General features: G+C 33.0%; 3 protein-coding genes across 3 annotated transcripts; 2 read left to right on the top strand and 1 right to left on the bottom strand.

Moving 5' to 3' along the window:
* Positions 1–10: 10 nt before the first annotated feature.
* On the top strand, positions 11–4,210 carry LOC108726679 (protein KTI12 homolog). The gene is made up of 5 exons (XM_018454393.1): positions 11–260; positions 1,548–1,809; positions 1,888–2,026; positions 2,104–2,166; positions 3,997–4,210. The coding sequence occupies exons 1-5, from the start codon at positions 89–91 to the stop codon at positions 4,195–4,197; spliced, it is 837 nt and encodes a 278-aa protein (XP_018309895.1). The 5' UTR covers positions 11–88; the 3' UTR covers positions 4,198–4,210.
* Positions 4,211–5,866: 1,656 nt separating this feature from the next.
* Positions 5,867–9,564, bottom strand: LOC108726675 (carnosine N-methyltransferase). Its single transcript, XM_018454382.1, has 7 exons — positions 9,017–9,564; positions 8,473–8,680; positions 7,620–7,777; positions 7,213–7,353; positions 6,983–7,145; positions 6,361–6,594; positions 5,867–6,286 (listed from the first exon to the last, which is right to left on the bottom strand). Exons 1-7 carry the CDS (start codon positions 9,130–9,132, stop codon positions 6,116–6,118), a joined length of 1,191 nt encoding a protein of 396 aa, XP_018309884.1. The 5' UTR covers positions 9,133–9,564; the 3' UTR covers positions 5,867–6,115.
* A 1,402-nt stretch (positions 9,565–10,966) lies between these two features.
* On the top strand, positions 10,967–13,544 carry Mulk (acylglycerol kinase-like protein Mulk). Its single transcript, XM_018454368.1, has 8 exons — positions 10,967–11,209; positions 11,543–11,662; positions 11,748–12,138; positions 12,211–12,326; positions 12,402–12,592; positions 12,826–12,963; positions 13,056–13,174; positions 13,295–13,544. Exons 1-8 carry the CDS (start codon positions 11,100–11,102, stop codon positions 13,406–13,408), a joined length of 1,299 nt encoding a protein of 432 aa, XP_018309870.1. The 5' UTR covers positions 10,967–11,099; the 3' UTR covers positions 13,409–13,544.
* Positions 13,545–14,526: the final 982 nt, after the last annotated feature.

The following is a 14,526-nucleotide window of genomic DNA, read 5'->3' as shown; positions in this document are numbered from 1 at the left end:
AGTTGCGCTACTGTATATACTGTGACAATCTGACAATACCTACGTGTATGTAAAAGTTAAACTTTCTCATCAATTACATTACTTTAAAATGCCACTAATAATGATAACTGGCATACCATGCAGCGGCAAAACCACGAGGAGCCTCGAGCTCAAGAGTTACTTCGAAGAGAAGTTGAAGAGTAGTGGACAAAACGTGGAGATAATTAGTGAGAGCAATGCAATAATCCAAACAGGCTATAACAAAAATGTATTTTTTGCGGGTAATTTCAAGAGCGAAATGAAGGATATTTGCATAAAGGTCAACGTTTTCATAGACGTAATTTTGATTATATTCCGATATACATTGTTAATACCAGAGAAGCTAATACTAAAAATCTATTTGATCCATTGTGTTACAGTGTCATTTGTGTCGCTTGTTGAAAGGCACACTTCGATTGTTCAACCCATTTGTCTAATCCATGTAATAGCATAAAAGAGAACTATAAAACGTGGACATTACTTTGATGTTTGGTACATGAAAAAGGCCGAGATATTCACTCTTAAATCTCTCTCTGATATTCGCACATGACCTTTATGTATATGTATATTTTGGTCAATGTTCAGTATAAAGCCCAAGACACAATGAGCGAGTTCAAGATGGCAAAGCAGCTAGGCATGCTTATCGAGCGAAGTCTTGTTTTCTTTTATTATTTAATTTCAAAGTTTTTTGATGTCAAGTTTGAAAATGATAATTTAATGATAATTTACTGCACATGAATGTTATCATTTATGAATTAAATATGGTTAAAATATCTTTTTAACCTAATATCATTTATGAATTAATAATGTCAGTTTAGTTATAAATTAAGTGTAAAATGGGATATTCATTCCAACAACTTAATAATAATAAGAAAACAACAACTTAACTATATAAGAAAATTACAACTTTAGAGATTTAAATAGATTTTAATAGATTGTATAATAATCTATTTAAATCTAAGTTGTAATATTTTATTATATAAATATATAATTCTCTGCTATAATTTTATTATATAATTCAAATTATAGCAGAGAATAGTTTATGATTCGAAATGTATATCTGCGTACTTTCTGCTTTAATTAAACACGAATTTTCTTATATAATAAAATTGTTATTTTCTCATATAATTAAGCTGTAATTTTCTCATGTAATTAAATATGTTGTTTTCTTATTATCATTAAATTGTTCGACTGAATATCTCATTTTATATTAATTTATAACTGAGTGAACTGACATTTTTTAATTCATAGACAACATTAATGAGCATTGTGTAGTCAAATATTATTAAATTATCATTTTTCAACTTACTGATATAAAAAAAATTTGAAATCAAATAATAAAGAAAACAAGACTTGAGCAATAATTTTCTTTCTTGGAATATATTCTACGCATAATATACAAATTTACAAAATACAAGAAAATCAAAAGAAGGGGGGGGCGCTATACTGAACATTCACCAATATTTTGCAATTTCAATGTTATGACATATTCAAATGTTACATCGTGTCAATCTATCTTGCGTTTTCAGATTCGAAAAAAGAGAAAGCTATTAGGAGTTCAATCAAATCAGACATTCAACGTAAACTAGACTCAAATGACTTATTGATATTTGATGGTAGCAATTATATCAAGGGATATCGATATGAAATCTATTGCACGACCAAATTGTATGAAACTCCTCAGTGCACGCTGTATTGTAACTTGCCAATCGAACAAGCTTGGCTATGGAACAATAAAAGACTTGAGTCAGATCGATACGATAGGGAAATTTTTGATTCACTTGTATCCAGGTGATGGCATAATGATAATAATAATAGCAAGAAACTAGAGAGTTTAAACTTCTAATATTCAGACATTGAATACAACAGATACGAAATACCAGAGACTACAAACCGATGGGATTGTCCACTTTTCACAATCATGCCCGAGGACATTCTAATGTGTGACGAGATTTATTGCTATCTCTACAAAGGCAAATTACCAAAACCAAATCTGAGTACCCAAATTGTTAGAATCTTTTTCTCATCTTCCTTTTTTATAATGTTTCAACACTCACCAATACTCACAGATATTTATTCTTTTAGCCGCCATTAGCTTCCACGAATTATCTACACGAATTGGATAATATAACGAAAGATGTGACAAACGTAAGTTTTGTGTGTGTGTGTGTGTGTGTGTGTGTGTGTGTGTGTGCGTGCGCGCGCGCGCGCGCGCGCATATGTGTAATTACAAATGCACCGGTTATCCAGTATTATCTGATCTCTGCTGGATAATGTCGGATAGCCGAATATTTTCTTTTATGGTCCATATTCAGAACGCGCATTTATCGATAAAAGCGTGCTTTTATCTCCGAATTTCTATAATATGAGTAACGTAAAGTATAGCATGTTAGCGCGCTAACATCATTGTAAGTGCATTCTGAATACAGGCCTATGATTTATCCGAGCGCATAGTAGGATTTATTTTAACACCATTGCTTACTTCGATACTAAAAACTTCCTAATTATCACGCATGCGCGAAAAAGAGCCATGTTCAGCAGCACTGAGCACTAATTACATCCAGAAATGCTAATTTTGGACGAGTTTTTAAATTCATTGATTGATCAATCGCACTGTGCGCAAATGTAATTTTGTTCTGTAAAAGCTGCATTTGCGCATAATGCGATTTATCAATCGATGAATTGAAAATCTCGTCCATTTATATGAAAAATTTAAATATTTAATTTTTATTTTTAATAATTGTTTAACAATAGTTACTAAAAAGTTGATATAAGTATTGTTTCTATCAAAGTAAATAATGATATTTCATCTTTTTTACTTGATTGATAATTTTACTCCATTTTTTAAATATTGGAACGTTTTCTACCGGATAATATCCGGTTTGTCCGGCAAAAATAGTAGGGAGATTTTGCAATACCGTGTATCCAGATACAGTAAACACTAGGCCTGTTCTTTTTGGCTGAACTTTTGTACCAGTTTATCTTTCTTCCTTTTCTCTCTAGGAGGAAAGAAGAGGAAGAAAGATAAACTGGTGCAAAAGTTTTAGGCCTATTAAAATCATGTTATTTAATGTGGAAAGCCGAAATTGCAAATGCGCAGTTAGACTTTCCACTAAGTAATGAGACTTCAGCATTTACCGTATCTAAATATACGGTATTGCAAAAACTCTAGTATTTGGCTAGATTATTCGGTATCCGCGAGAATAGATGTTTATCCGATATCCAGCTATCCGATAAAATCACTATCTGGGAGTCGATTGTATATCTTGAAATGAGATGAAAATTACAAAAGTGAACAGATTCACTCGAATATTCATAATTTAATTGGTTAATACCTCAACCTAGTCAATTTGCTCACTTATATAAGTTTCACGCATTTCAAAATACACAATCGACCTCTTTGCTCTTGATGCCTAGTAATAATTCGCAAGTGTACTACTACACATTTATGCAAGTGATTGAGTGTTAAATACTAAAATTCAGATGTAATAACCATATTTTTGTTTTCTCTTAATTGCTTTTTTTTTTACTGTACAATATATCACTTCCTTACTTCAAAAGTGATCTAACTTTGAAAAGAAGTAAAATTTTCGAGTTATTATATTGAGTGAATTAAGTAAAAATTACTCTATTAATCATCAATAGTGAACTTTTATAAAAAAAAAAAACGTCAGCTCAAAAACGGATGGTTTTTTTTTTTTAAGGATTATGAAAGGAAAATAGCAGAAAAATTATTTTTTATTATATGTTAAGAGTCTATTTATTTGACCAATAGAATTTGATTAATCAATAATCTTCTGTTATGTTTAAAAATAGTTTTTCTCTTTTTCTGAAAAACTCAATTTTTTTCATTGTTACTTTTGATGTAAAAAAGTTATATTGTATAATCTAAGCAGTCTGTAAAGCTGTACACAATGCTTTATCAACTGCCGCGGTTTACATGTGAATGTTAACAAGAAATACTTTTTTTTTTAACAGGTGATACTGTCAATGCAACAACTGGGAGTAAACTACGATATAAAAATACCAAATTCTAGTGTGAATTTAAAACGCGCAACCGTACCGTCGAAACTTGCAATATTAAGAAGACAGTTTATAACTTTTAGTAAAATGCAACAAAATGAAGTTAATCAAATTGCCACGTTATTTGTACAATATCTTAATAACAATATACGGTAAAAGTGAATTTATATCTTTGTTTTTTAATTTTAATATAACTTTACATATGCGTATGTGTGTGTGCGTGCGCGCGCAATTAGAATTAAGAGTTCAAAAGAATTCTTGACTATGATTGGTTGATTCTTACGGTACGTCTTATGGTTACTGTTAAGCTGGTTCTATATTAGTCGCATCGCAATGTTGCAAGCATTGCGGTCCAATCAACGTCAAGCTAGCTCGACTCTAATGTAGAATCAGCTTAAGATGTACAAGAATAGAAGTAGAAGTAAGCAGTAAGACGTAAGACCACCATCTTTCATATGTATAGATATACTGGCAATGTTAATTGCCTACTTCGTACATCTTACTGCTTAATGCTTACTGCTTGTTGCTTACTTTTATTTCTATGTGCGTTCACCTTTACTCTTGCGCATTTTGAACAGATAGTAAGAAGAGCGGTACCCAGAAGCTGCCATGTCGCCGCAGTTATTTAAAGTTGACGCAATGTCATTATGACATTATGTTGCATTCTTTCCTTTGGAAAGTCGAAAAAAATGTAAATTTCTGCATCCTTTTTTTTTCGGAAACTATTTGTACACGTTTTTACTTGATACATACTCATTTCCGCAATATGTCACTTCAAAGTTACTGCGATGTAAATGTTTAAAATGATCGCATCTAAAGTCACTAGATAACAAAGTACCGCGATGGGAAAATTCACTGAATTAGCATTTGGAGCCAAAATGGCATTGAGTACAGATATTGCATTTAGTGTAATATATCTATATATTAAGTGTAATCCAAAGTGCAATCCTAGCCTGATTACATTCATATTTAAGTTTGAAATAACCGCGTCATGGAGCCAAAATGGCGGCAGTTCGCGGTACTTTGTTAATCTAGTGACTTTAGTCGCTCTGGTTGTGTGCAGAACAGTACGAAACACCATGGACACGGTAGCAGGGTTGCCAGATTGGGCGATTTATCGCAATTTGAGCGACTTCAAGAGTTGAAAATGCGACTGAATTTGAAGCTTTTGTGACCGTCGCAAATTGGGCGATTTTGAAAGAAAATTATACGACTTTCAGTTTTCTATAATATAAAAATCGGTTGGGGAGCTATGTGAGCTACGTGAACGGAAAATGCAGTCCTTTGTATGTGTGTACATACATATGTATATACCGTTAAGGCATCGCATAAGGAAATCGACCAATCAGAATCTTTCGTTTCTACCCTAGGAATGAAAATGAAGTGGATGAAATTGTATGGTACTATTTAAAAAATTTAAGATGACTTTGATTTTTTTATGAAACATTTAAAAAAATTTTTTTATCGCATGTTATAGTCTGTATAAAACAGATGAATATTCACCCCTTTCAACTTTTTTTAACTCAGAAGTGTCTGAAAAATCGTGCGGACTGTTATGCTGAACATGTATGTGTATATATATTATATATATATATATAGATTATGTATATATATATATACATACATAATCTAATTATCGTTGCAATAACGTCGCATAATTGTACAATAATGAAAATCATTGGTTTGTAAATATTTATAAAGCCTTGGTCAAACATATGTTTTAGACTTCATCCAAATGACTCGTGATACAATAAACAAGAAATATAATTAAATTTGATATTGTCTGCAGTTATGGTACACTGATCAATTTAAAAAAATAGTTTGTCTATTATTTTCAAGGCATTACTGAAGTTACAAAAACACTCTCATAACGCCATTGAAAACTTTTTTGTATGAAATGAGTCTTTACATTTGAATAGATTGAGACAGATAAAGATATAAAAAAAGAAAAAATATAATATAAGTCTTAAACGCAATCATAGAACTAGTTCTCACACGTGAAACACGGCTGCACTTAAACAATAACATCTCAACGTTCTACACTTCTTCAAAAAGAAAAAGCGCCAGGCTGTAATCAATTCTCTTGTTCTTGCACACTGTTAGTTTCACCTCCATTCTGATTGTGATTTACACCGTCTACATGTCCGTTGGGTTTTCGACAAACAAAGTACACACTATTATATTCGCACTGTAACATACTATTAATATTCTGGGCATAACGCGTTTTCACTTTTGTCTCTTCCTTCTAAAAAAAAAAGATAGACTATATGTCCGTGAACGTTTCGGGAATACCGTATATGTAAAACTAAAGTTTATTACCTCCAATTGAAAGCCAAAGCCCAGAATAACGTCACGGATAGCGTCATAACTCGGCTCGATGGAGTCTTCGTTTGGTAAATCGCTGAAATGATAGAGCAACGGTCCGAGATTTATCCAGACGCCACCTGGTTTGAGGATCTTATAAATCGTCTCGATAAATTGTACAACGTTATTGGCACAGTCTATGAAGAAACATGTTGCGATGCAATCCCAATGATTGCTCTCTGTATAAACCTGAAATAAATTATGTCGACTGAAGATAATATTATGATTACTTACAGTTAATGCAAAAAGTATCCATGGAGGAGACTTTAAAATCTTATTTTTAAGAAGTAATATTAAGTAGTGATTTATTAACAAAGAATAAAATAAATTGTATATTTTTCCAAATTATTTTGTCTGTAAAAAGATGTAATAATTAAAATATATTATCTTAATAATAAGCCAAAATGAAAACTTGTAGTATTGGATGCAAAAAAAGTACTCTTTTATTTATATTAGAATAGAATATTATAAATAAGTAATTAATATTTATTTTCTAAAAGTAAGGTTTTTTTAAAAGATATCTTCTCTGTACAAATATTTCTGTGCTCATTATGCATGTTATATATTCTTGTTTTACCTCTAAAAAATCACCCGCGGTCATAGAGAATTGCGCATTTCCTGGAAGATCGCTCGGGCTTACGTCGGGGAAAGAAACTGCCTGCGTCTGGTGCTCGGGTTTCAAGTTATTCATATATTGATGCACCCACGGATGTACTTGATACAAGTTTATATCTCTACATCTGTTACAAAAGGAAAAATTGTGACAAAAGATGTGAAGGTGATTATATTCGCGTTATTGTTACTTACTTGTTTAATACAAAGTTCGACGCAAACAACATAAATAGGGAAAATTCATTTCCTTGACAGGTATATCCACGCTTTGCAATTTCGAAGGCAAGACGGCCTAATCCTGCACCAGGTACTAAAATATGCACGTCCGACGGTTTACTGGAAATTCAACTATCATTTGATATTTCTTTCAGTCATGTTTCGGTGTGGTTTACAAGAGAAACTATCGAAATATTTTAAAGATTTTCAACTGTAATTTCATCAAAGGTTTATCCTGTATGTCAATTTAGTGTGTCCTTTGATGAAAACGCAGCTTAAGGTCTTATAAACTTTAAGAGATTTTGCAAGTTTCTCTTGATTTTGCTTTCTTCATTTCTTTGATACATTATAATAATTGCTTGTACAATAATTATGAATTATCATACCAATTCTCCAATGGAAATTGATATAATATTTCGTCTACAATTAGCTGATAACACGCTTTTCGTTCTTCAGCACCTTCCACACTCCAGTCCCGTACCAATTGTTTAATGGTAGCTTGCACCTTCTCTTGATCTGACATTACAGGCCTTAGATTTAGCGTCTGTAATGAAATCCATTTATTTCACATAATAGAACAATATCACAGAGATAGCAATTTGAGCAGGATTGGATAATGAAATTAATTGAATTAGAAGTTACATTAATAAAGAAAGTAAGAGTGAAAAGTTAACAGTTACATTTCGTCTGAATGAACAATCAAAGGATAAAAAAAGAAAAAATTTGACCGTTTTTTACATAATTTTTTATATTTTTCCTTTCTCACAGCATTATCCATTAAAGAATCACTGGTTTTGTTTATAACTAACGATTAAATGATATAAAAGACATAAAATTACTATATTTCCAAAAAGTCAAATTAAAAGTTAATAAATTACTGATAAAATGTAACTTAATAAAATGTAAATGTAAATTAAGTTAAAAAGAGTCTAAAATGTAATCAAGTCAAGTAAAATCAATTAACTTTTTAACACAACTTTTTAGCACTATCCAACCCTGTGTTGAAGTAATTAAAATTAAATTTAACAAAACTATATCTCATATAGCACAGCTTTTCAAAGGACATCCAGAGAATGTCCTATGTCCTAAGGACATCCCTCAGATAAAGTGTGCTGGGTGGATATGATAAAAATATCAAAATATATTTTAAAACATTGATTACATTGTAGAAAAACTTTACTAAATTAATTAAACTCTATCTATGTTCGATAAATAAAATGTTAGGTAAATGTCTCTTACATTGTCAACTTGAGCGGTTGTTGGACATACATTTTCAAATATATGGGCTACATCTTTTATTATGAGTTTTATGATCTGGTCATTGTTCTCGATACACCGTTTGACCTCTTGCAAATGTTCCTTATACTTTGACAGAAGCTTCTGATGATGTTGTGGTAGACTAAGAAAATAAGACTCTGTTTTTCTCACTCTTAGCAAGGAGTGTGTTCTGCGCAACAAACAGAGAAGAAATTAAAAAACGAAAGAATTCCTGTATGCATCGAGCGTCGAGTCACCAACATTATTTACATAGTAAAAAAATATCACGCTAGTGACCTCTGAATAGTAATCACTTACAAATCGAGTTCTCTCGTAATGAACGATAATTAATAATGAACGTGTCTCTCCAGTGACTCTTGAGCAATAATAAAAAGGAAAGCGAGTGGAATTCAAGACTAAAGTTGTCGTGCTGGTTCTCGTCATCGACATCGGCATCAAGGAATAAGAAGGAACGAAATTTGAGAAAAAATGGGGAGAGAGGTGAGACTGGATTCGTGGTACTCACTTGTAATATCTGAACGCGGAGACGATTCTCTGAAAGTGCTTTCGTTCCTCTTCATCCTCGTAACTGTTGTGCATTCTTCTCGGATGCGAACTCGCAGTCGTGTCCATCGCTTCCATCTTTAATATACGACTTTCCGCGAGGGTCTTATTTTATAATGAATCCTACCTCTCGCTCCGCGCGCCGGAGAGCGTTTAAGGTTGGAACGTTTACAGTCCTTTTGCCGCTCCCCGTTCGCACCTTCTGCACCCGAAGCAACGAGAGAGGTCTATACACGAGCGCTAGTGAGGAAGGGAGACATGACGCGGAAGGTGCAGCTGATGGAGATAGTATCATCGGTATTCCCTTTCACGTATCTTCCGTGGTTATAATGAAATAAACGTTAATCAAACGAGAGAAAGGTTACGGAGAGTACGAAACGCTCGTCTAAAACGAAGGAATCTCGCGAGAACACGACTGGGTCTCGCTGTTTCATTAACTTTAAACTCTTCAATTTCAAACTATCATCATAAGTTTCCCCTACTCCAAGCCAACTCAGCTGGTCGAAAGCATGATGTAAGGATACCAGGGCTGCGTTCAGAAATTACGCCTAGATAACTCTAGGGTGCATTTTTGCTATAATATACGTAACGTAACCTATAGCTTAGAGTTATCTGGGCGTAATTCCTGAACGCAGCCCAGAAGTTTGTTCGAGTCGTAAGCTCCAACATGCTCCAACATGCTCCTACCATACTACTCACTCTATCAAGCGCGTTGGAGACATTGGAGTGAGTAAGAGCAGAGAGAAACCTGAGAGAGGACATGACGGCCCAAAACCTGTAACCGCGAAATGCTGTAGCGCACTACTGCCCCCTGACAAAGTGGATGTAAACTACGTAGCAATATCCACTTCTCTGAGGGTACATACGTCCATTTTTCAAGGCTGCAGATGATAAATCGATATTTGGTCGGTAAATCGTGCTATCACCGACGAGATACTTATAAAGGCCATGGCACACATATTCCGTAACAGTAACCATAAAACGTACCGTAAGGCCGGAATCAGACTAGGCATTGAAGATTGAGATCGAAGATTGAAGATTGAAATTTGACCAATGAGAGTAAAGGAATTTTAGCTCCTATTGTTTTGATTGGTCAAATTTCAATCTTCTCAATGGCTGCGTTCAGCAGAACGTTTGTTTTGCAACTGTTGGAAGTTTCCTTCGCGCTAATTGGATCATACTTTTAGATCTAGAAGAATGGTCCTATCTCAACAGACAATCATAAAACGGTTGCAAAACTGTTGAGTCTGCTGAACGCAGCCAATCTTTAATGCCTAGTCTGATTTCGGCCTAAGAATCAGCCAATTAGAATTAAGAGTTCAAAAGAATTCTTTATTGTGATTGGTTGATTCTTATAGTACGTCTTATAGTCAAGCCCAGGGCACATACAAAAACGTAAGGCCGTAACACGTAAGCAGTAAAGAAATTGTAAGATTAGATTCGCTACTGGCCTTATGGTCTCTATCGTGATTGGCCAATTCACTTATTGATTATGGCTTATGGCCTTACGTTTTTGTATGTGCCATGGGCTTTACTGTTACGGAAGGTGTGTGCCATGGCCCTAAAGCCTTGTGTCCACGATGCTAGAAATTGGTCCGAGATCTCGGAGAGAGAAAGAATTAACCAATCACATTTAAACAATTTAGTCACATGATCAATGCGATTGGTCAATTCTTTCTTCATCCGAGATCTCGGACGGATTTCTAGCATCGTGGACACTGGGCTTAAGCGCGTTCTGAATATGGGCTCCAGTATTGCATTAGTTTTCCTAATGGAAAACAGAAATTCCAAGTCCCTACGTTGTTCTATTGGTTCACCTGGGAATTCAAAAATGTTTGTAATGCGGTGAGAACGACGTCATTTTTCTATTCTATATTTTATATAGAATGAAAATAACGTGAAATTAAGAAGTCAAAGAATTTATAGATAGAAATAAAATAAATCACGAGATAAGGGAGGTAAAGACGAATCGAATCGCAAATCCGAATAACAGAGAGCTGTAGAAAGTAGCTAGACTCCAAATGGTTTTAAGATTTTAATTAACGATGGCTAAGGTGCTAACTTTACTGAAGACGATACGTAATAACTGGAAGAAATCTGTGGTAGGAGCCGCGGCCTTTTCATATGGAATATCCTACGGTAAACAAGCATATGAGTGAGTAACCATGGGGAACATAACCTCAAACTCTTTAAATTTACATGCACACATTGAGGGCATTTGATGACACAAGTTGACCTAAATATCGTTTTATCTTTGTTATTTATTGAATCCCAAAAAAGATAAACTAATTTTTGTATGTCAACTTGTGTCATTAAATGGAAATCATTCATTGTGATGCTGTATGATGCTTTGAACATTACTTATTCATAGCTATAAATACAGTTTTTTTTTTCTAAGATAATACATTATTTTTACATACATAAACTTTAAATATAATATTAAGACTTCATATCATTGAATTTTATTATATTATTGTATCATATCTAGTACGGAGCAATTAATGCGTCAGTGTTGTGAACAAGTAGTCCAGTATGGAGATGGTTCTTGTCTTACAAACATTAGACCTCGTCATGTGACTGTTATTTTAAATCCAGCTGCTAAAAAAAGGTGATGCAATGGTTGTGAGAATTTCAATATTGATATGAAATATTCATTCTTCGCTGATATCGTTTTTTTCTTTTTCTCTTTTCAGAAAGGCCAAGAAATTATTTCAGAAGTACTGCGAGCCTCTATTACACTTGGCTGGCATTTCTGTAACTGTCATCGACACACAATCAGGAAGCCATGCACGTAATACAATAATGAATTTGGAAACGCCTACTGATGCGATTATTGTAGCAGGAGGAGATGGTACTCTGTCAGATGTTATAACTGGTTTGATGAGAAAGTACGAGCACAATCTTCATTCAGCCAAACAATGTCCTATTGGTGTTTTGCCATTGGGAAACACAAATACAATTGCGAGTATATTTTATCGAGGGTACGAAGATTTAATCGACGTACACCACATGATCGATGCAACAATGGCAATTGTTAAGAATAGTTTCAAATCGGTAGACGCCATTGAGATTAAATTACTGACCGTATGTACTTTCATCGCTTTCATTTGTTTGACGTAGATCAAATTGCATTGAAATAAAAATTTTTATTTTAAGAACGATCCTGAAGATCCCATAAAGCCAGTTTATGCTGTTGGAGGCATAGAATGGGGAGCTTGGAGCGATACACATGCACGCATTGACAAATATTGGTATTGGGGTTCCTTACGCAAGTAAATCTCTTAATTTCTTTAAGCGAGACTTCTCATGCCTTATGTCCTATGTTTTCTATATTTTAATATAAACAGATATGCGGCCTATGTGTTCAACGGTTACAAATCAAACTTGACCTGGAAGTGCAATGCACTAATGAAATATACAAATCCTTGCAAAGGATGTTCATGTTGTTATTCCAAAGATTTATCTTACAACCAATTTACGAATTCGAATAGAAGATGGTGGCATACATTTCTGCCAAAGCAGCAAACATTTGTTTCTGGTAATAAAATCCTTGTAAAATTAGAAATTAACTATTCAGGATGTTACTAAAATCAAAATAATAAGATGAAAATGATAGAAATACGATAAAATATTTCAAGAAATTTTTAAAAAGTAAACTTTATCTATTAAAAAAAAAAAGAAAGTGTATTCCAAATATTTTAGTAGCATCTTATGTATGTATATACATATAAATTTAATAGAGTATATTTTGTATTATAAAATATATTTTAGATAATCACGTCGATTATAGTAAAGTAGTGAATGAAGACTGTGGCATATTTCATGAGATGCCTATTTCAACAACACAGCTAAGCATAAAAACCGAAAATGTATCAGTTCAATCAATGCCTTTATTAAAAATGACTTTAGGTAATAATAACGTATCATATATATGTATATTTATTCATTATTTAAATATTAAAAACAATTAAAATTCAAAATATACTCAATTTTATATTAAGGCCCAGAAAATATTAGTTATGCCAAATTTGTTGAGAAAGGATGGAAACAAGAAAGGGACAATGAACTGCCAACAAAATTAATATTAGATGCAAAGGATATTGAATTATATCCTGAAATAGTAAGTCTTTTCATAAATATTGATAAAATATTTTATATATTAATATGTATTAAAGTACATAATTATTTCATAGCTATAGCATTCTTAGAGATGATAATAAAGTTATTGGTTTCGTTTCAGATGAATGAAAATCAGATGTTTTATATTGATCGTGAAGAGTACGAATTGAAGCCGATTCAAATAAGATTACTCCCACAATCTGTAACAATTTTCTGTCCTGAGTTAAATAGTTAATAATACTTTAATGCTCATATCACAATAAGTTTTAGATTATTAAAAAATGGATGGAGAAGGGATGATAAAACAGATATTGAACCAAATTTTATGTAAAAAATTTAATTAATATTTCTCTTCTATAAAAAAAATAATTTATTGGTTGGTACAAAAAATATTTCAATTGTAACGGTCGCTAATTTTTATATAATACATTTATACGCTAATATAATGTCTAACATAATGCTTATATTAAAAAATTATGTCAGATCATGTCTATTTTACAACTTACAATCAAATCGTTTTATATGTTAATCTTGAAAACTATGCAAGGTACATTATTGCGAATAAGCTTTAATATCTCCTTTTACGCATCTCATGAATCAGCGTAAAGATTCTTATTATTTTATAAACCAGTCTTTTCTTTTTCATTAAACATATCATGAGCAAGTTTAATGAATACATTTCATCTATTTTATATTATTGACCGGGATTAAAAAATTTTTTGCTTTTATATTGTAAAATAAAAAACAAATTAAAAAAATATTAAAACTTAATTTGTAAATATTTTTAATTCATAAATTTCTTAATTCATGAATTATAAAATTCACGTACTTTGTTTTCAAGATATACTCGATAGTAAATTACTATTACTGAGATCCGATAATCTCGATCTGGCGCAACTCGCCGGCTCGCGTAAGGGAGCACGGCAGTGTCTGACGCTATGTCTTAGCGCCGAGACATTACCGTGTCTTCAGTTTATCCGATAGTATAAATCTGTCATAAAATCAATCTCACTTATTTTATAATATTAGGAGTGACTGATGATGAAAAGTGGATACACTACGATAATCCTAAGCGTAAAAGATCGTGGGGTAAGCCCGGCCATGCATCAACATCGTCGGCAAAGCTGAATATCCATGGTTCGAAGCTTCTGCTCTGCATTTGGTGGGATCAGCTGGGTGTAATTTATACGAGAAAGTGATTTTGCAACATGACAACGCACGGCCACATGTTACACAACTGGTGAAAACCTACTTGGAAACGTTTAAATGGGAAGTCCTACCCCATCCGCCGTATTCACCAGACATTGCCCCTTCCGATTATCACCTGTTCCGATCGAAGCACATGGCTGGCTG

This window comes from Mycetomoellerius zeteki, unplaced genomic scaffold, assembly GCF_001594055.1.
Source record: "Mycetomoellerius zeteki isolate Tzet28-1 unplaced genomic scaffold, Tzet1.0 scaffold1110, whole genome shotgun sequence".
Lineage (NCBI taxonomy): Eukaryota > Metazoa > Arthropoda > Insecta > Hymenoptera > Formicidae > Mycetomoellerius > Mycetomoellerius zeteki.
This window is presented reverse-complemented; position numbering and strand designations above follow the sequence as displayed.